The following is a 20,989-nucleotide window of genomic DNA, read 5'->3' on the forward strand; positions in this document are numbered from 1 at the left end:
TGCGGAAGATCACCCGCGCCGATGCATCTCTGCTTGAATGACGGAGCGGAGTCTCCCAGCGACGATCGCCGATAGGAGACTGTTAGACGGTGAAACGCTGTCTATTTACACTGTACAACGCTGCTATCTACGGCAGTGCTGTAAGGGGGTGTAAGCCTACAGTCCTCAAGTGGTTAAAAGGGGTTATTTATGGATCTCAATTGATCAGGCTCTAGAGAGAGCCAGACAGGTAACCCGGATCCAATTATTGGTGAGACAACACAAACAGAAAAAGGATAGAAGGTTTAACTTTGTTTTTGATTATACCCCGATGTCAGATAGGATCCCTCAGGAGTCATTAGTATTTATTATGCCTGGACGGACATGTAATGGAGGCAACTAGACCACCCAGGATTAGCTTTAGGAGAGGTAATACGATTTAAAAGGACCTTGGTCCATAGTGAATTGAAACCCACTCAGACCAACAATAACCGGCTGTCTGAAAAGAAATGGGAGGGTCATTTTTCTATATGCAAATTATTAAGAGGTAAAGTAGTTCAGATAGGAGGAATCACATAGCATATTGGACAGTTTATTGTAGGTCAAGGTGTGTGGTGTGTGGCATTTTGTGCCTCTGTGGGAGATTCTACAAGGGTAAGACCACCCAGCCACTCAAAGATAGATTCCAGCAACGTAAACGTTCGATAACAAATGGCGTGGGTGCATGTGGTATGATTGAACATGTTAATGAATGCCATGGGGAGAAGCCGATTGTCTGCAGGTAGCAGACTTCATGACCTCAGGCATACACCCCACTAGTGGCCAGCCCATTTTTCACAATGCAGGGCTGTGCAGCTGGGTCAGGTTGCTGCACAGCCCTACAGCTCAGCACACAACTGAATCTGACCTCATTTTATTCCTTAATAGGACACTCTGTCGTAAGTCTCTGATCGCTGCTGCGATCTTTGTTTTTGTTTTTTATTATTAACGAAAGGGAGGCTTCTTCCTTCCTCTCCCTCCCCCCTGTGCGATCCTAATCACCATAGGACGGCGATCAGCACTCATTCTCGCCTATGAGAGGGTTTCATTCCCCAGCCTATCCGGGGGACAGCCGAGTGTCCCTTGTACATCGCTGCAGGAGATTGCAGCGCTGTACAAACGTAAACAAAGGGGATCTATTTCACCTTTCGGCAGAAAACAGACTTCGAGCCGCGATCGCGGCTAGCAGGCTGATCACGGAGCAGAGCTTCATGAACCGGCAGCGAGCGATCGCACATGCGTTCCCTGCTAAACTGCAGCTCCAGGCTCCTGCCGCCAAGGTCACGCCCATCGGTGTGACGCGGTCGTTAGGTTGTTAAAATTACTGGGGTGCAGAGAGGAGGTTCGCGAGACGAATTGCTACTACAGAAAGAGGCGTCCTTAATTTCTTTTTGACTAATGCCTTGGGCAATTTGGGGTTCAATGACAGAAATGAAATTTTAGCTTTTTGTAGATGACAATGTGTACGGCTTTTATCTTATTGTATTTGTATGTATTTGCCCACCCCAAAGGGTTAATGTGCAATGCATTACCCTTTGAGAGGTATCCCTTCCCCCTCCCTTATATATATAAGTAGATGTGGACAGGAAGGGGTTAGCTTGATTGTCCTGAGGAGGCGTGGTTACATGTGAAACGGCTGTCGACACAGGGGGTCGTTTTTACACCGTTTGGAACTTTGTAACTTTTTCATACCATGTTGAATAAATCATCCCTGAGTCGAGTGCCAGAATCCACCTTTCTTTGATGTAAAATATGTTTTTGATAATATCATGGTAATGCATAGACAGCCATTCTGAGGGCTTCCAAACCATTGCTGATGTGGAGTTTGGAAAGTCATTACAGTTAAAGTGGTCTGAATCTCAACAATTCTTCCTTGCTCTAAAAGATTACTTACAGCTTTAAACCTACTACCACAAAAAAATGTAGCACAACAGCATTCAAACAGTTAAACACAGCACTTGTGGAAATCTCCTTCAGCTTATGATCCGCATCCGAAGAGTAGATAACATTATCTTTTGTTTAAATTCCTCAGTTGTTACATTCTTAGCTGTTCTGAAAACCAGCTCTCTGTGCTTCAAGCATGTACACAGTTTAGAAGAGCTCACTAGAACATTTGAATGTATAATTATAACAGCTATGCAGTAAAATGCAATGGCAGCTTTCAGAGCAGATAAACTGTGCTTTGGGAATTTGTAATTTGCAGACAGACAATATTACTTGTGCACAAAAGCAAATATGATAACTGTATGGGTAATAACAAGTAGGAAAACACATTTTTATTCCACTTTAAATAACAAGACAAATATCCAGCACTGACAGGTAATCATGCCTGGCTGGTAAAACACATCAGTTAGGAGATTCAGATTCACATGTCTTAAATCCATGTTTGTGATAATAAGAGACCTGGTTTCGCTACATTAATCTTCCTTTCTCTTCCTCTTATTGCAGAATGGGTGTTTGTCTGTCTGGTCATACTGGGGATTTTTCTCTTCTTCGCCATGGTGGGAATCTGCTGGTGCCAGTGCTGCCCGCACAGCTGCTGCTGCTACGTGAGGTGCCCCTGCTGCCCGGAGACTTGCTGCTGCCCGCGGGCATGTAAGTGTCACATCGTCTGCTGTTATACCATATCTGTGCCATGTGGCTACTGCAGCCTATTCCTGACCATATCTGTGCCATGTGGCAACTGCAGTCTATCCCTAACCATATCTGTGCCATGTGGCAACTGCAGGCTATCCCTAACCATATCTGTGCCATGTGGCTACTGCAGCCTATTCCTGACCATATCTGTGCCATGTGGCAACTGCAGTCTATCCCTAACCATATCTGTGCCATGTGGCAACTGCAGGCTATCCCTAACCATATCTGTGCCATGTGGCTACTGCAGGCTATTCCTGACCATATCTGTGCCATGTGGCTACTGCAGTCTATCCCTAACCATATCTGTGTCATGTGGCTACTGCAGCCTATTCCTGACCATATCTGTGCCATGTGGCTACTGCAGCCTATTCCTGACCATATCTGTGCCATGTGGCTACTGCAGCCTATTCCTGACCATATCTGTGCCATGTGGCTACTGCAGCCTAATCCTGACCATGTATGTGCCATGTGGCAACTGCAGGCTATCCCTAACCATATCTGTGCCATGTGGCTACTGCAGGCTATTCCTGACCATATCTGTGCCATGTGGCTACTGCAGGCTATTCCTGACCATATCTGTGCCATGTGGCTACTGCAGCCTAATCCTGACCATGTATGTGCCATGTGGCTACTGCAGCCTAATCCTGACCATATCTGTGGCATGTGCCTACTGCAGCCTATCCCTAACCATATCTGTGCCATGTGGCTACTGCAGCCTAATCCTGACCATGTATGTGCCATGTGGCTACTGCAGCCTATTCCTGTCCATATCTGTGCCATGTGGCTACTGCAGGCTATTCCTGACCATATCTGTGCCATGTGGCTACTGCAGGCTATTCCTGACCATATCTGTGGCATGTGCCTACTGCAGCCTATTCCTGTCCATATCTGTGCCATGTGGCTACTGCAGCCTATTCCTGACCATATCTGTGCCATGTGGCGACTGCAGCCTATTCTGTGCCTAACACTCTTACCTCAACTTCTCTGATGCATCCTTTTCTCTCCTTTCCCAGTGTATGAAGCAGGAAAGGCTGCCAAAGTCGGGTACCCGCCCGCCTTGCCCACCAACTGCCCTCCGTATTACATCTCCACGGTTCCGGTGTCTCCGGTCCCTCCGCCGATGGTGATGGAGAAGCAGCATGTGCCGCCGCTGGTGCAAAGCGACTCGCTTGGAGGACAAAGTGGTAATATATAGAAGATTTTTACCTATATGTGACATCACACTTCAAGTGAACCTGAACTCTTGTACAGGACAGAAGGAAAACGTAGAGAAATCCACCTTGTGTGTATTTAGAGAGTTTAGCCTAATTCTCCCTCATCTGTGACTAATCACAATTTGTAATTTGAACTCTTGAGCTGTGTCTGCTTAGGAATCTCCTCTGCCACAGCAGAGTGTCTAATTTGTAAACACAGGATGTTAACCTTATGTCTGCCTCTATGAAAGCAGGAAGTAGACGCACTGCAGATTTATTGCAGGATTTGTATCAGCAGTAAAAAATATTTTTTTAAAGCTTATTATTCTGTTGCTCATCTTTTACAGCAGAGAGGAAGGTCCGCTTTAAGGTGCCCATATATTACTTGTTGGCCAACAAGGTTCAACAATCAAAGAGCTATTTATCACTTGCCACACACTGCACAACGATTTCCAATAGATTTCATCATGAACCCCCCCCCCCCCCCCCCCCAGGTCTAATGTGCTCCCCCCAGGCTTTGCAGATGGTTGCAGCCGAATGTAGGCACAAGCAGCAAGAGAAGGAAGGCAGGCACACAGGAAAGCAGGCTGCCATAAGGACCCCACAGGGCTGAGGGGGCTCAAACAATTCAAAATGTTCAACGCAAAAGTACAGTCTTGAACCTGAATTCTTGCACAGGACAGGAGGAAAACATAGAGAAATCCACCCTGTATGTATTTAGTGAGTTATGCCTGTCTAATTCCCCCTCATCTGTGACTAATCACAACTGTGATTTGATCTCTCACCTGTGTTAGCACAGGAATCTTGGTAGTCCTCTGTAGAGCTAACTTGTAAACACAGGAAGTTAACAATACGCCTGCTTCCTTGAAAGCCGGCAGTAGGCACACTGCTGATTTTTTTTGCAGAATTTGTATCAGCAGAGAGGAAGTTCTGAGTTCAGGTCTGCTTTAAAGGATACCCGAAGTGACGTGTGACATGATGAGCTAGACATGGGTATGTACAGTGCCTAGTACACAAATAACTATGCTGGGCAGCACGGTGGCATAGTGGTTAGCTCTCTCGCCTTGCAGCGCTGGGTCCCTGGTTCGAATCCCAGCCAGGGCACTAACTGCAAAGAGTTTGTATGTTCTCTCCGTGTCTGCGTGGGTTTCCTCCGGGCACTCCGGTTTCCTCCCACATTCCAAAAACATACAGATAAGTTAATTGGCTCCCTCTAAAATTGGCCCTAGACTACAGTACTTACACTACATAATATAGACATATGGCAATGGTAGGGATTAGATTGTGAGCTCCTTTGAGGAACAGTTAGTGACAAGATATATATATTATACACTGTACAGCGCTGCGTAATATGTTGGCGCTATATAAATACTTAATAATAATAATATGCTGTGTTCCTTTTTTTTCTTTCTCTGCCTGAAAGAGTTAAATATCAGGTATGTAAGTGGCTGACTCAGTCCTGACTCAGACAGGAAGTGACTACAGTGTGACCCTCACTGATAAGAAATAAAAACAGGGAACACCAAGAGCCCCAATAGTGTAATACGTACTGGATAAAGTGGCAATAAATTGGTATTGCTAGATACTCACAAGTCAGGGTCACCAGCAGTATCAAGCGATCTGCACAAGGATTCAAGTTAAGCGACAGATATGCTTAACTTGAATCCTTGTGCAGATCGCTTGATACTCCTCCCTGTATTGCCTGATGAAGCGGGATTGAGCCTGCGAAACGCGTTGCAATTTTTTTGGGAGTTTCTAATAAATGTTTGACTGTGAATCGCAGTCGTTGTCGTGTCTGCTTGAGGGAGGTAAGACCACCACTTCCTCCTTCATTTTTGCCAATTAAGTTGGTTTTTAAGCTCATTTAATCTAATTTTATACTTTTGGCGCCTCTGCTCACTGATAAGAAATTCCCCTTTTTATCTCTTTCCTGCTCTCAGAAGCCATTTTCTGCTAGGAAAGTGTTTTATAGTTGGAATTTCTTATCAGCGAGTGTCACACTGTAGTCACTTCCTGTCTGAGTCAGGACTGAGTCAGCCACTCACATACCTGATATTTAACTCTTTCAGGCAGAGAAAGAAAAAAAAAAGGAACACAGCATAGTTATTTGTGTTATACAAAACATCCTAAACAATCACGGGGCTTTTAATGAACAAATAGTAATTTCTCTCTGCATAATTTTCTTCCATAAACAGGACAGACATGCGGATTATTTTCGGATTTCCAAATTGCAATTTTTCTTGCAATTGCAGTTTTTCTTGCAATTTGGAAATCTGAAAAGAATCCACATGTCTGTCCTGTTTATGGAAGAAAATTATGCAGAGAGGAATTAAAAGACTATTTGCTCATGAAAAGCCCCGTGATTGTTTTGGATGTTTTGTATAACTAGTGATTTTGGGGTGGAACAATACTATTTGGCTTTTTATTAGTATTTGTATTGCTATAGTTATTTGTGTGCTGGGCAGTGTACATACACATGTTAATCTTATCATGCCACATGTCACTTCGGGTGTCCTTTAATGCAAAGTAGAGCAGAAACGCTTGGCACTATTGAAGCATTTATTGCCACTGACAGGTGCAGGCATAACACAAATCCAGCACTGAGGTGTAGTGAAGCAACACTTATCATGGGGAGCGGTGGGCGGAATCAGGTGGTGACAGTGGGCATCGCAGGGTGCGCAGTCTGAACACCATTTCACACTTTTACAAGCGCTTTCTGTGCGATTTTTGCTTAGAAAAGCGCTTTTCTTAGCTCTCTTGTGGAGCGATGATTTTTACCTCAGAAATGAATAAATACAATGGGCTTGATTCACAAAGCGGTGCTAACCTACTTAGCACGTCTAAAGTCTTTAGACGCGCTAACCAGGGTGCTAAGTAGGTTAGCACCGGATTTCTCAATCAGATCGCGCGCTAACTTTGCGCGCGCAAAGTTTTACGCGCGCTAAGTCCCATAGGCTTTAATAGACACTTCGCGCGGAGCGCCCTGCGCTCTGTGCAGTACGCGCATAAAGTTTTGCACGCGTAAAGTTTTATGCGCGAAAAGCTTGTTTAGACGTGCTAAGGGGGTTTTCACAGGCGTGCTAACAGTTAGCACCGCTTTGTGAATCAAGTCCATTGTATTTATTCATTAAAAGCGCTCAGGAAATCGTTTTTCAAAGTGCTTTTTCAAGCGATTAGTGATTTCCCTATCCTTTCTATTGAATCGCAAATGCTCTGGAAATGGTGCAGGAGTCGAGTTTGTGATTGGATAGAACCCTCATCACTTAGGCGAGAACACTCACATAAGCTAATGCTGCACAAGCGCTTTTAAGGTGATTGTTAAAAACGCCATCGCTAAAAAAAAAGGCAAAAATCGCATGTAGTGTTAACAAACCCTATCACTTGCTACACACAGCTCGCCGATTTCCAATAGATTTCAGCATGACCCCTCCCAGGTGTCCTCCCGTAATGTTCACCCGCCAGGCTTTGCAGATGGTTGCAGCGGAGTGTAGGCTCAGCTATCCACTGGCGCACCCCTCCTGGGTCCTCTCTCTGCTGCCGGGGCGCCTGTACCCCGTACATGACCACATACATGCCGTTAGGTCATGGGGTACAGGTACCCAGGCGGCAATGGACATAGGACACAGGACAGGAAATGGTGCATGAACATGCATACCTCTGTGCTTAGCTTACATACCGGTAGGTTTGCAGTGGGTCAGGTATTCTTTAACCCTCCTGGCGGTATAAAAAATTCCGGCAGGAGGGAGCGCAGCAGTTTTTTTTTTCTTATATCATGTAGCGAGCCCAGGGCTCGCTACATGATAGCCACTGCTCAGCGGCATCCCCCCGCCCGCTTCGATCGCCTTCGGCCGCGCGGCGCGACGGATAGCGGCGATCGGGCGCGGGGCGGCGGCGATCGGTGTGCTGACGCAGCTAGCAAAGTGCTAGCTGCGTCCAGCAAAAAAAAAAAATTAAACAAATCGGCCCAGCAGGGCCGGAGAAAACCTCCTGCACGGCTTACCCCGAACTATGTTCGGGGTTACCGCCAAGGAGGTTAACCTGTAACTGATTTTGGACGTACCTCGTATGTCCTGATCTATGCCTTTGTTTGTTCCTGGACATATGAGGTTCATCCAGGTCAGAATGCAGCCCCCGTCGCTCGTGCACATGCGCGCCCCCAACACTATTTTTTTTCTTTTTATTTTATCCCCTACCAGACTAAAGAAAACCTTGTGTGACCTATACTTGGTGTTAAGATTCATGGACCTCTGTGATGGCTGTCGCCTATAGCAATCGAATACGATCACTAGGGCAACAACTCGGGGACCAATCGTTATATGGATGCATTGGTATGTTGTTGCCTAGTAATGCATCTATACAGCACTGAGGTCTCCATACTGTGCATCGTAGCGATCGCATGCAACTGCTACAGACGCACAGGCTAGAGATAATGGTACGCTACATGCCCAACTAGTGATGAAATAGGGCATGTATGGTATCGTTTTTACCGGGACGAGCCAAGTAATGTATTTTGAGGTATTATACAATTGTGGCACTTGTCATGTAAAAATTAGGAAGGGGGAAACATGAAAAAGGGGAAATTTCTGTGTTTTGCACCTAATTTTTTTTCTCATTAAGTGCCCGTGAAATTAAAAAATACTTGGAAAAAAAATATTTCCGTACAAGAGCCTAGTTTGTCCTAAAAAAAAAGCAATATATGTATCAGTTTGATGGCATAGGTAATAAAATTAAAAAAGCTGTGTCAATAGTGACACAGCTGATATGCCATAGTTGTCAGGAACATTAAGGCTACTTGCACACCAAGACGTTGCTTTAGGTGCTACGTTATGGTCGCATAACGTGCCCCTAACGCAACGCCTGCTGGTGCGGGAGAGGACAGTAGAGTGAGCCGCGTTAGGCGGCTCTATCCGCATAAGGTCTCCCAGAGTGGCGCTGATTGGCCGGCGGGACCACGTGATGCGGAGCGAGACACTCCGCATCACATGGTCCCGCCGGCCAATCAGCGGCCGCCAGTGCAGTGCATATTAAGTAGCCATGTGCACGGCTACTGTAGCGGCATCTCCCCGCCTCCTCTCCGCCCCCCACTGAGCATGTGCAAACAGTCTGAACGCCGTAGCATGCTGCACTTTCACTACAACGTGCAGCGTTACATGTAACGCAACGTGGGCAGTGTGAACAGCCCACTTGTGTTACATTGCTGTGCATTGGGGGAGCGTTACAGGCTGCACTAACCTGCGCCTGTAACGTCTCTGTGTGCAAGAAGCCTAAAGGGAACCTTAACTGAGAGGGATATGGATGTTTCTTTTTAAACAATACCAGTTACTTGTCAGTCCTGCTGATCTTTTTTGCTGCAGTAGTGGCTGAATCACACACCTGAAATAAGCATGCAGCTAATCCAGTCTGACTTCAGGTGTGTATGATAATCTGCAGATATCATAGACTATGAATGCATTTTGCAGGAACAGATCTTTTGCAGGAACAGATCTTTTGCAGATACTGATCTTTTGTGTCTGTACAGCATCTTTGTGTGCAGCATCTTGCAAAGGTTTTATCTGATGGGGAGTTCAGCTCAATAGAATAGACTGTGTAGGTATGGCTTTCATACTACATGAAGGGTGGTAACATTGGTCTGTGATCTTGCCTTTTCCAAAGACTTTTATCTTATGTGTGTACCCACCTTTAGGCCTCTTTCACAGTGCGACGTTAAAGTCACACGTTAGAAGATTTTATAGCGCAGACTAACGCAAAGCAATACTAAGTCTGTGCGACATTCACAGTGCACACGTTGCGTTTGTGTGTAACGTGAGGCGTTATTAGAAAGTGCTGCATGCCGTGCGTTTAGCAATGAATCTGCTGCGTTAGTTGTGTTGCACATGCTCAGTAATGTTTTTTTTATTTCTTATATGTAACGCATGCACCGTTTTCGTTCCATCACTGTGCAACGAAAACGGTGCATCAAATCCAAGGCTAAAGAATGCACTATAACGTCCAAGTTATAGTGTACAATGCGTTGCGTTAGGGGCACGTTGTGCAACCTTAATGTCGCATCAAATGCAACGTCCTGATGGGAAGGTAGCCTAAGAGACACAGGATCAGCAGGACTGCCAGGCAACTGGTATTATTTTAAAAGGAAAAATCCGTATCCTTCTCAGTTTAGGTTCCCTTTAATGCTGGGAATACACAATGAGATTTTTCAGTCGATTTACTATCCAATCTTATTTCCGATCGGTTTTCTTATCAATCTCCCTTTACTTCTATAAGAAATCGCTAAGAAAAACAATCGAAAATAAGATTGGACATGTCAGAAATTATCTATCGAACCATCTATCTGCCAAAAAATCTTATGGTGTATTCCCGGCATTAGGCATAAAACCCCAGATCCTGATGTGGTTAAAGGGTGTCTGAAGCCATATTAAAGGCACGTACACACGCCGGATTTTTTAAAACTACGGGTCATTAGACCCGCCCGCGTGGCGGTCGCTCTGACGACAGTTTGCCGGTGTGTACAGGCTGTCGTCAGACTGATAAGGCTGGTTTTGACTGATCCAATCGGCGGATCAGTCAAAACCAGTCTTATCAGTCTGACGACAGCCTGTACTCACATGCAAACTGCCATCTGAACGACCCTTAGTTTTAAAACATCCGGCGTGTGTACGCGCCTTTAAAGGTAAGTATAATTGCCCCTAATTGTTTATTTCAGGTTCCCTTTAATTCGGTGTTGTTTGCAAGGCAAACAAATCTCTGACTAGCTCGGGCTTTGCTCACAAAGGAACTGGTTATCTTACCAGCACTGTCCTGAGGGCCACCAGCACAGGTCTTGCTGCAGTCACGGTGATCGCAGTTAACACCCAGACTTAAAAAGTAACTTTACGGAAAGATAGTTACAGTGGGTTGCAAAAGTATTCGGCCCCCTTGAAGTTTTCCACATTTTGTCATATTACTGCCACAAACATGAATCAATTTTATTGGAATTCCACATGAAAGACCAATAGAAAGTGGTGTACACATGAGAAGTGGAACGAAAATTATACATGATTCCAAACATTTTTTACAAATAAATAACTGCAAAGTGGTGTGTGCGTAATTATTCGGCCCCCTTTGATCTGAGTGCAGTCAGTTGCCTATAGACATTGCCTGATGAGTGCTAATGACTAAATAGAGTGCACCTGTGTATAATCTAATGTCAGTACAAATACAGCTGCTCTGTGAGGGCCTCAGAGGTTGTTTAAGTGAATATTGGGAGCAACAACACCGTGAAGTCCAAAGAACACACAAGACAGGTCAGGGATCAAGTTATTGAGAAACTTAAAGCAAGCTTAGGCTACAAAAAGATTTCCAAAGCCTTGAACATCCCACGGAGCACTGTTCAAGCGATCATTCAGAAATGGAAGGAGTATGGCACAACTGTAAACCTACCAAGACAAGACCGCCCATCTAAACTCACAAGCCGAACAAGGAGAGCACTGATCAGAAATGCAGTCAAGAGACCCATGGTGACTTTGGACGAGCTGCAGAGATCTACAGCTCAGGTGGGAGACTCTGTCCATAGGACAAGTATTAGTCATGCACTGTACAAAGTTGGCCCTTATGGAAGAGAGGCAAGAAGAAAGGCATTGTTAAAGAGTAACTGTTAGCCCAAAAAATCAAATTTAAATCTCTATTGCAATGTGTTAAATAGTTTGTAAGGGAGCCAAAAAGGCAATGCAGAAGTTAAAAAGCAATCTAATTTTTTTACTGTGTGGCTATCATTCAGCCTTTTCTCCAAGCTCCTAAGGAGGACGCAAGGCCGCATAACAGATACTGCAGAGCATGCCCATGTCTGCCTGACCCCCCTCTCCCCCCCAGGACCAGGTGCCGATGTCTGCCCGACCCCCTCTCCCCCCCAGGACCAGGTGCCGATGTCTGTCCGCTCCCCCCCACCCCAACCCCCCCCCCCCCCAACAGCTGATGTCTGTCCGACCCCCAGGACCAGGTGCCGATATCTTCTCACCCCAAAAAGCTGACATGGAGAGAGAGCGGGAGCGGAGTACATCTACACACTTCCAGCGCCGCCGCCGCCGAGTCGCATGTGAGTGAATCACGAGCAGGAGAGAGATGCACGGCGGCGGCTGCTCTGCGGTGGCGGCGCTGGAAGTGCTCCCGGCACCTGGTCCTGGGGGGTCGGACAGACATCGGCTCTTGGGGGGGGGACGGGTTGGGGGGGGAGCGGACAGACATCGGCACCTGGTCCTGGGGGGGGGGGAGAGGGGGTCGGGCAGACATCAGCACCTGGTCCTGGGGGGGAGAGGGGGTCGGGCAGACATCAGCACCTGGTCCTGGGGGGGAGAGGGGGTCGGGCAGACATCGGCACCTGGTCCTGGGGGGGGGAGAGGGGGTCGGGCAGACATCGGCACCTGGTCCTGGGGGGGAGAGGGGGGTCGGGCAGACATGGGCATGCTCTGCAGTATCTGTTATGCGGCCTTGCGTCCTCCTTAGGAGCTGGGGGAAAAGGCTGAATGATAGTCACACAGTAAAAAAAATTAGATTGCTTTTTAACTTCAGCATTGCCTTTTTGGCTCCCTTACAAACTATTTAACACATTGCAATAGAGATTTAAATTAGATTTTTTGGGCTAACAGTTACTCTTTAACAGAAAAGCACAAGAAGCAGTGGCGTAGCAATAGGGGTTGCAGAGGTAGCAACCGCATCGGGGCCCTTGGGTCAGAAGGGCCCTCTCTCAAGCACAATTATAGCTCTCTATTGGTCCTGTGTTGGTAATAATCACTTCTATAAATGCTTTAAATAGTAGTAATCATTAACAAACTGTTCCCCATCCTCGTCTTGCACTTCTGACGCTGTGGTTGTCATTTTCAGGTTTTGGTGCGCCGTATCAGTTGTTATGTATAGAGTGCTTGGGGGGCCCCATGTAAAACTTGCACCAGGGCCCATAGCTCCTTAGCTACGCCACTGACAAGAAGTCCCGTTTGCAGTTTGCCACAAGCCATGTGGGGGACACAGCAACCATGTGGAAGAAGGTGCTCTGGTCAGATGAGTCCAAAATGGAACTTTTTGGCCAAAATGCAAAATGCTATGTGTGGCAGAAAACTAACACTGCACATCACTCTGAACACACCATCCTCACTGTCAAATATGGTGTGGCAGCATCATGCTCTGTGGGTGCGTCTCTTCAGCAGGGACAGGGAAGCTGGTCAGAGTTGATGGGAAGATGGATGGAGCCAAACACAGGGCAATCTTGGAAGAAAACCTCTTGGAGTCTGCAAAAGACTTGAGACTGGGGCGGAGGTTCACCTTCCAGCAGGACAACGACCCTAAACATAAAGCCAGGGCAACAATGGAATGGTTTAAAACAAAACATATCTATGTGTTAGAATGGCCCAGTCAAAGTCCATATCTAAATCTGATCAAGAATCTGTGGCAAGATCTGAAAACTGCTGTTCACAAACGCTGTCCATTTAATCTGACTGAGCTGGAGCTGTTTTGCAAAGAAGAATGGGCAAGGAATTCAGTCTCTAGATGTGCAAAGCTGGTAGAGACATACCCTAAAAGACTGGCAGCTGTAATTGCAGCAAAAGGTGGTTCTACAATAATTACGCACACCCCACTTTGCAGTTATTTATTCGTAAAAAATGTTTGGAATGATGTATGATTTTCGATCCACTTCTCACATGTACACCACTTTGTGTTGGTCTTTCATGTGGAATTCCAATAAAATTGATTCATGTTTGTGGCAGTAATGTGACAAAATGTGGAAAACTTCAAGGGGGCCGAATACTTTTGCAACCCACTGTATAAGGGAAAAATAAAAAAAAACATTACATTGCAAAGTGAGAAGTTAAAAAAGAGAAGAGAGATCAAGAAATGATTGATATTCACCATGTAATTCATTCATCTATATATATAATTCAGTAAGTGCCTCAACCGTCCAGCAAGAAGAAGAAGTACTTTGCATGAGAAAATGTATGCGTGCTCAAAGACCAAGTTTGAGGCCTCCTTTCCACGGACTGTTGAGCTGTGTGCTCAGCAAGCAGTTACCAGGCACAGGTAAGAAGTTATCAGGCAGCAACAAGCAGTTATCAGGCAGCAACAAGCAGTTATCAGGCAGCAACAAGCAGTTACTAGGCAGCAGTGAGCAGTTACTAGGCAGCAGTGAGCAGTTGAGAGAGTTTGAGAGGCATTTCACTGCCTATTAACAGTCCGTGGAAATGAGGCCTAACCCTAGCAAGTCTGGGTTTGCAAATCTGGCCTAATTGGCTATTAATAATTGAATAAGGGCCTCAACCTTCCAGCAAGAAGAAGAAGTACTTTGCATGAGAAAATGTATGCGTGCTCAAAGACCAAGTTTGATGCCTCCTTTCCACGGACTGTTGAGCTGTGTGCTCAGCAAGCAGTTACCAGGCACAAGTAAGAAGTTATCAGGCAGCAACAAGCAGTTATCAGGCAGCAACAAGCAGTTACTAGGCAGCAGTGAGCAGTTGAGAGAGTTTGAGAGGCATTTCACTGCCTATCAACAGTCTGTGGAAAGGAGGCTTAACCCTAGCAAGTCTGGCTTTGCAAATCTGGCCTAATTGACTATTCATGAGGCAATGCTCATGCAAATATGCATTTGCTTTCGCATGTCAAACTATGCAGGGTCAAAAAACCAATACTGCAAAGCGGTCGTGGAGCAGTGCTTTTCAGCACTGCTAGATTTGGGCGCAGCGAGTGCCGCCATAGACTGTAATGGGAATCAGTCTATAGCGGCACTCAGTGAGTAACGTCGGCGCCGTCAGAAGACGGAGCCGAAGTTGCTTAAAAAACACAATAATTCGACCTCCAGCAATCGCTGGAAGCCGAATTATATCATTCCCCCACTATCCATGGCGGCCTGGAGGGGGAATAGTAATTATATAATAGAGTAAGTGCCTCAACCTTCAAACAAGAAGAAGAAGTAGCGCCCTGCCCCCAGGGCTGGTCCAAGCAAGAAGAAGGGGCTGGTCCAAGCAAGAAGTAGTGTCATATTAAACCAAGGGCAAAGAGGGATAATTTGCATATTCAGTAGCAGTGCATTGTGGGTAACCACAAATGTTCACTTATAGCTGAATTATTGCAGATTTGCTTCTGTTTTAAGAAGGAAAATTACACCAAGCTTTGCTTTTTTTAGTAGGAGAGCTTTTTGGTCTCTTTTATCATCCTATACATTCTTAGTAGTTTGGGTCACCCTGAGCTGCTTGGTTACTCTGTTGTACTGTTCCAAGCCCTATCTCATACAGCCGTATCAATCTCTGCCATGTACTGATGAGGACCAAAAGTCTGAAACAGGGTGTCTACATGTGGGTTTGATATGACTGTGTAAAATTTAAAGCTATATGCTTGCTACACACCAGTGGCTCTGGATGCTTGCTTGACTTACCAAGCAATGTACTGATGAGGACCAAAAGTCTGAAACAGGCTGTCACATGTGGGTTTGATATGACTGTGTAAAACTTAAAGCTATAGGCTTGCTTGACTTATCAAGGGTGAAAAGGAATTATTTGCATATTTAGTAGCAGTGCATTGTGGGTAACCACAAATGTTCACTTATAGCTGAATTATTGCACATTTCCTTCTGTTTTAGGAAGGCAAATTACATCAAGCTTTGCTTTTTTTAGTAGGAGGTCTTTTTGGTCCCTTTTATCCCCCTATACATTCCGAGTGGTTTGGGTCACCCTGAGCTGCTTGGTTACTCTGTTGTACTGGTCCAAGCCCTATCTCATACAGCTGTATCAATCCCTGCCATGTACTGATGAGGACCAAAAGTCTGAAACAGGCTGTCTACATGTGATTTTTATATGACTGTGTAAAATTTAAAGCTATATGCTTGCTATACACCAGCGGCTCTGGATGCTTGCTTGGCTTACCAAGGGGGAAAAGGGGTAATTTGCATATTTAGTAGCAGTGCATTGTGGGTAACCACAAATGTTCACTTAAAGCTGAATATTGCAGATTTCCTTCTGTTTTAAAAAGGCAAATTACACCAATACAGTGTGCGGCATTGCAAGAAGTGACGACAGTGGAACGCACGATGGAACACGGAAGAGGTGAGTCATCCCCGCCCGCTGCCTCTTACTAATAGTGGCGGCTGCTACTGTGCTTAAGCAGGAGTGGGAGTGCACATGGGGGACCCAGGTGAGGGGGGGGGGGATTCCTGCTGAGCTTAGGCTGGAGGTAGAGCACACATGGGGGACCCAGTTGAGGGGGGGGGTCGACCCCCCTCCCTGCCGCTGTGCCCAATACCCCCTTCCTGCCCTCTACCCTCTTATGCGGCGTATGGTACGTCGCGGGTCGGCTAGTCTTGTTTAATCCTCTGTGAGCTTCCAGGTCATCATCTTTACTGCTGGCAGACATGAAAAAGTAGCACCAACTGCCATTATCTATGAACACACCCACAAACAATGTGATAGGCTAAAAGGTTGATTTTTATGTGTGTGTGTGACGTCCCTCATGGTCTATTTGAAAAAAGGAAAATATTTCTCGTAGGAAAGGGGGTAGTTATTGATTTGGATGAAGTTCAATTCTGGGATCAAGTTCTTCTTTAACCTTTTCGGGACCGGCCGCCTACCCCCCCTAAAGGACCAAGGCATTTTGCGCCGGAGGGGGGTGCGCGCGTTTGGGGGGGTCAGGCTGCCGGAACCCGTGTGTGGCTGGCTGGATTGGTGTGCCCCCCCCCTTCTGCCAGCAGCCTTCACTTACCTTCCAGGCTCCAGCGATGAGCCGCACGGGACCCTCTTCTCTGGCCGGCATCTCCGTTCTGTCTGACGATCAGTTCCGGGTCGCGGCTTGATGACGTCATCAAGTCGGGACCCGGCGCTGACGTCAGATGGAGCGGAGATGCCGGCCAGAGCGGAGGGGGGTGCCGATTGTCGCGGGAACGGCAGGGAGGTAAGTGGATCCTCTTCTTTTCCCCCCCTGCCGCCGCAGCTGTCAAACTGATCACTACGGTCCGACGGCGATCGTAGTGATCACGTGATCAGCAGCCATACACGATGGCTGCTGATCACTCGGGGGAAATGTCGGCTGTCATATGACAGCTTAATCTCCCCCTCCGGGTGCGCACGATCGCGTCGGGAGCGGAAATTGCAGGCCGGTGTAGATTCTACGCCGCATCAGGCTAGAACAGCCACAAGTGCGGCGTAGAATCTAATGCACGCGGTCCCGAAAAGGTTAAAAAGGTGACCAAAGTGATCATAAGAACAATTTCTGACGGCTTCAATGTCCCACAGAGGTCCTCAATGTCCCTGCCATAGTTAAGGGCCAATAAGAAAGGAATCTAGCTAACCTTGTTCTTGGGATGTCAGAGGAAACCCCCACAGCACTGGGAGAAGATACAGGCTCCATACAATAAATATCCTGGTTGACTCTTAAAGGACAACTGAAATGAGAAGAATGTGGAGGCTGCCATATTCATTTCCTTTTAAACAATACCAGTTGCCAGGCAGCCCTGCTGATCTATCTGGCTGCAGTAGTGTCTCAATAACACCAGAAACAAGCATGCAGTATGGAAACAAATATGGCAGCCTCCATATGCCTCTTGCTACAGTTGTCCTTTAACCACTTAAAGGGAACCTAAACTGAGAAGGATATGGATTTTTCCTTTTAAAATAATACCAGTTGCCTGACTCTCCTGCTGGTCCTGTGTCTCTAATACTTTCAGCCACAGCCCCTGAACAAGCATGTAGATCAGGAGATCTGACTGAAGTCAGACTGGATTAGCTGCATGCTTGTCACAGGTGTGTGTGAGATTAGCAGGACTGCCAAGCAACTAATATTGTTTTAGGCCTCTTTCACAGAAGGACGTTGCCTTTTGATGCAACGTTAAAGTCGCAACGCAAGTTACAACGCAACGCCCCAAAAAAGTCGCACTGCAACTTAATGCCCCGTTATCGTCGCATACAGTAGAGCATACAGGCAATGAAAACTGCTTCCAAGTCATTACCGAGCATGTGCAAACAGTCTAACGCAGCTAATAACGTGTATAACGCACTGCATGCAGCACTTTCACTTAACGTGCAGCGTTAGACACCAACGCAACGTGTGCACTGTGAACAGGGCATTGATTTTTCATTGCAGTGCGTTATTCTGCGTTAAATCTTGTTTTAACGTGCGACTTTAACGTCGCACTGTGAAAGAGGCCTAAAAGGAAAAATCCATATCCCTCTCAGTTTAGGTTCCCTTTAATGACAACCAGACATAAAAATGTCCTGCTAGAGCCTCTTAACAGCTCTAGGACGTTTTTATAAGTCAAACAGTGCTGCTGCCACTGTGCGCTTGCACGTGCTCACTCGTGCACATGCGCGCTCCTGTGTGTGCACGTGCATTCCAGTGCACGTGAAATTAGTGAGGAAAAAAGAGAGTCCAAAGAAATCCCGCTACACCAGATGGTGGGATGTATCAAAACGACCTTTATTTGTAATCCAACAATGTTGCAATAAAAGCTCACGCGTATCGGAGCAACGGCTCCTTAATCATAGCTTACAAAAAACAGACATTACACAGCTTATATAGGTGAAAGAAGACACACCCATAGGTGTCGACTCAATATTTAAAGAGACATGGTTAAAATTGGTGTAGACCAGTACAATACACCCTATAATAAAAGCATATACAATAAATGTCATTTAAAAACATAGCATTAAGCCACAATTATTTTATGTTTGATGGAACCTATTATCTCCAAAGATGCGGAGCTTCTATGGGAGCAAAATTCTCCCCATCCCTAGCGAATTTATACATGGGGTGGTGGGAGGAGCTCCGCATCTTTGGAGATGATAATCCTTTTTCTGATTACTTATTTGGTATGCTCGTTATGCTCGTTGCTCGTTATATAGAGGACCTGTTACTAATATGGAGAGGCCCTAGAGATGTTTTACCTGGTTTTCTGGGTTACTGTAACGATAACAGTTTGAACCTCTCCTTTACTATGGTTTCTAATGTAACGGAAATAGACTATTTAGATCTTACATTGACCTGTAGGAAGGGGTTCAGGGATGTACAGACTAGAACCTTCAGAAAACCGTGTGCGGGTAACTCATTGCTGTTGGCAAATAGCTGCCATCCTAGCCATACATTGAAATCCATTCCACATGGTGAAATGGTTAGAGCAGCAAGAAATTGCTCTGATCCGGATATGCTTCAACAGGAGCTGGGACTAGTAGAGTCAAGACTCCGTAATCGGGGCTACCAACAAGATCAGATAATAAAGGCCAAGGACATGGCCCTCCATAAGAAGCGACAGGATCTTTTAGCACCAAGCTCTGCACGCAGGAATAGACAACGCAATAATAGGGTCAATTTTGTAACCTCTTACAGTCTAGAATACAATTTAATTGTCAATACTATTAAAAAATACTTGCCTGTCCTGCATGCAGACCCAAAATTACATAGGGCATTAATGGAGGGATGCGGCTTCTCCTCAAGACGTGCTCCCACCCTTGCCGCAAGTCTCTCACCGAGCTTGTATTGCAGCAAAGCCAAACAAACTCCAACTTGGCTAACTTATAAGGGTTCCTACAAATGTGGGTACAATACATGTAGATACTGTGGCTTTCACAATCAGACTCGAGAAATTGTTTCTTATTCTAAATCTACCACTCATGATATGAAACAATATATTAACTGCCAGACATGTAATGTTGTTTATTTAATCTCGTGTCAGACATGCAAGGTCCAATATGTTGGTTGCACCACCCGCCCTTTGCGACAAAGAATATCTGAGCACTACAATGGTGCGGGTAGGTGCATGAGGGATAAGTCTTATATCACTAAAATCTCCAGCGTCTCCAAACATTTTCTACAAGTCCATTCTGGGGACATGTCCAGTTTCAAGTTTCAAGGTGTAGAGAGGGTTGTGGGTTCTGTGAGGGGTGGGGATATTAATAGGATATTGTTGAAAAGAGAAGCATACTGGATTTGGAAATTGGGGACCCGCTTACCCTTAGGTTTGAATTCTAGACTAGATTTGAGCACGATATATAATGTTTAAAGAATAGTGATGTATGCTCATTCTGGTTTGGGTTTTAAGCGGGTCTCCATATAGTGTTTAACATTTTCCAGTGACCAGCTTAGCCTGTAGGTATACATATGGACATCTTCATGTGTTTATATATATGATGGGTTTGCACATGTGACCATGCACTACCTCCTTTAGCCATGACAATCCTTCTTCTCCCCGCCCCCCTTTCCTCCATAGCCCCCCTTCCCCTTCCTTTTATTATCGCTTTTGCCCTTTCCCTTATCCTCTCTGATCTGCACATTACTGCTACTATGTGATGGTTGATGCTATGTTTTTAAATGACATTTATTGTATATGCTTTTATTATAGGGTGTATTGTACTGGTCTACACCAATTTTAACCATGTCTCTTTAAATATTTAGTCGACACCTATGGGTGTGTCTTCTTTCACCTATATAAGCTGTGTAATGTCTGTTTTTTGTAAGCTATGATTAAGGAGCTGTTGCTCCGATACGCGTGAGCTTTTATTGCAACATTGTTGGATTACAAATAAAGGTCGTTTTGATACATCCCACCATCTGGTGTAGCGGGATTTCTTTGGACTCTCTGGACACTTTGGCTTCAACTTCCCTGCTCCCATATGGGTCACATACGTGAGTGCAGCAGCCTGTCTACTAGCCCTGTTCAAGTGAGGAAAAAACCCCAGAAAAAATACACCTTTATTTCCAAATACTATATTGTCACCATACTTTGTACTAGGGACATCATTCAAATCTTATGATAACCAGGACAAATAGGCAGATAAAATGTGTGGGTTTTGTGCACAGTAGCAGTGTTTATATTTAAACTATAGGGGATGAAATTGGAGAAATAGTGTATTTTTTTATTTTTCCTTGTTTTTCCCTTTAAAATGCATAGAAAATAAAGTAATTGCAGTATTTCATTGTGATTAGTAGTGATTAAGCTGTTGGCAAATGAAAGGGATGAGCGTTGAAAGGTGAAAATCGCTCTTGTCTGTTAGGCCCCTTTTACACCTAATCAGTTGGTGTGCGTTAGTGTGCGTTAGTACGCGTTTTTTCCATAGCAGTGCATTGTGACAAAGATTTCAGTTAAAACGCGTTAAGTGTGAAAGGTGCCATAGGAAAGCATGGGCATTACTTTGAAAATCAGTTTT

The 20,989-nt window shown here is 45.5% G+C and overlaps 1 protein-coding gene across 8 annotated transcripts in view; it reads left to right on the plus strand.

Annotated features, from left to right (window-relative positions):
* ILDR2 (immunoglobulin like domain containing receptor 2) overlaps positions 1–20,989 on the plus strand; it is a 364,041-nt gene that overhangs the window by 307,607 nt on the left and 35,445 nt on the right. For all 8 annotated transcript variants that reach the window (XM_068270840.1, XM_068270845.1, XM_068270844.1 and 5 more), the window contains 2 exons: positions 2,467–2,613; positions 3,669–3,839. In XM_068270840.1, the coding sequence (XP_068126941.1) occupies positions 2,467–2,613; positions 3,669–3,839 (318 nt within the window). The remainder of the gene's footprint in view (positions 1–2,466; positions 2,614–3,668; positions 3,840–20,989) is intronic.

The sequence above is a fragment of the Hyperolius riggenbachi genome, chromosome 2 (assembly GCF_040937935.1).
Source record: "Hyperolius riggenbachi isolate aHypRig1 chromosome 2, aHypRig1.pri, whole genome shotgun sequence".
Classification (NCBI taxonomy): Eukaryota; Metazoa; Chordata; class Amphibia; order Anura; family Hyperoliidae; genus Hyperolius; species Hyperolius riggenbachi.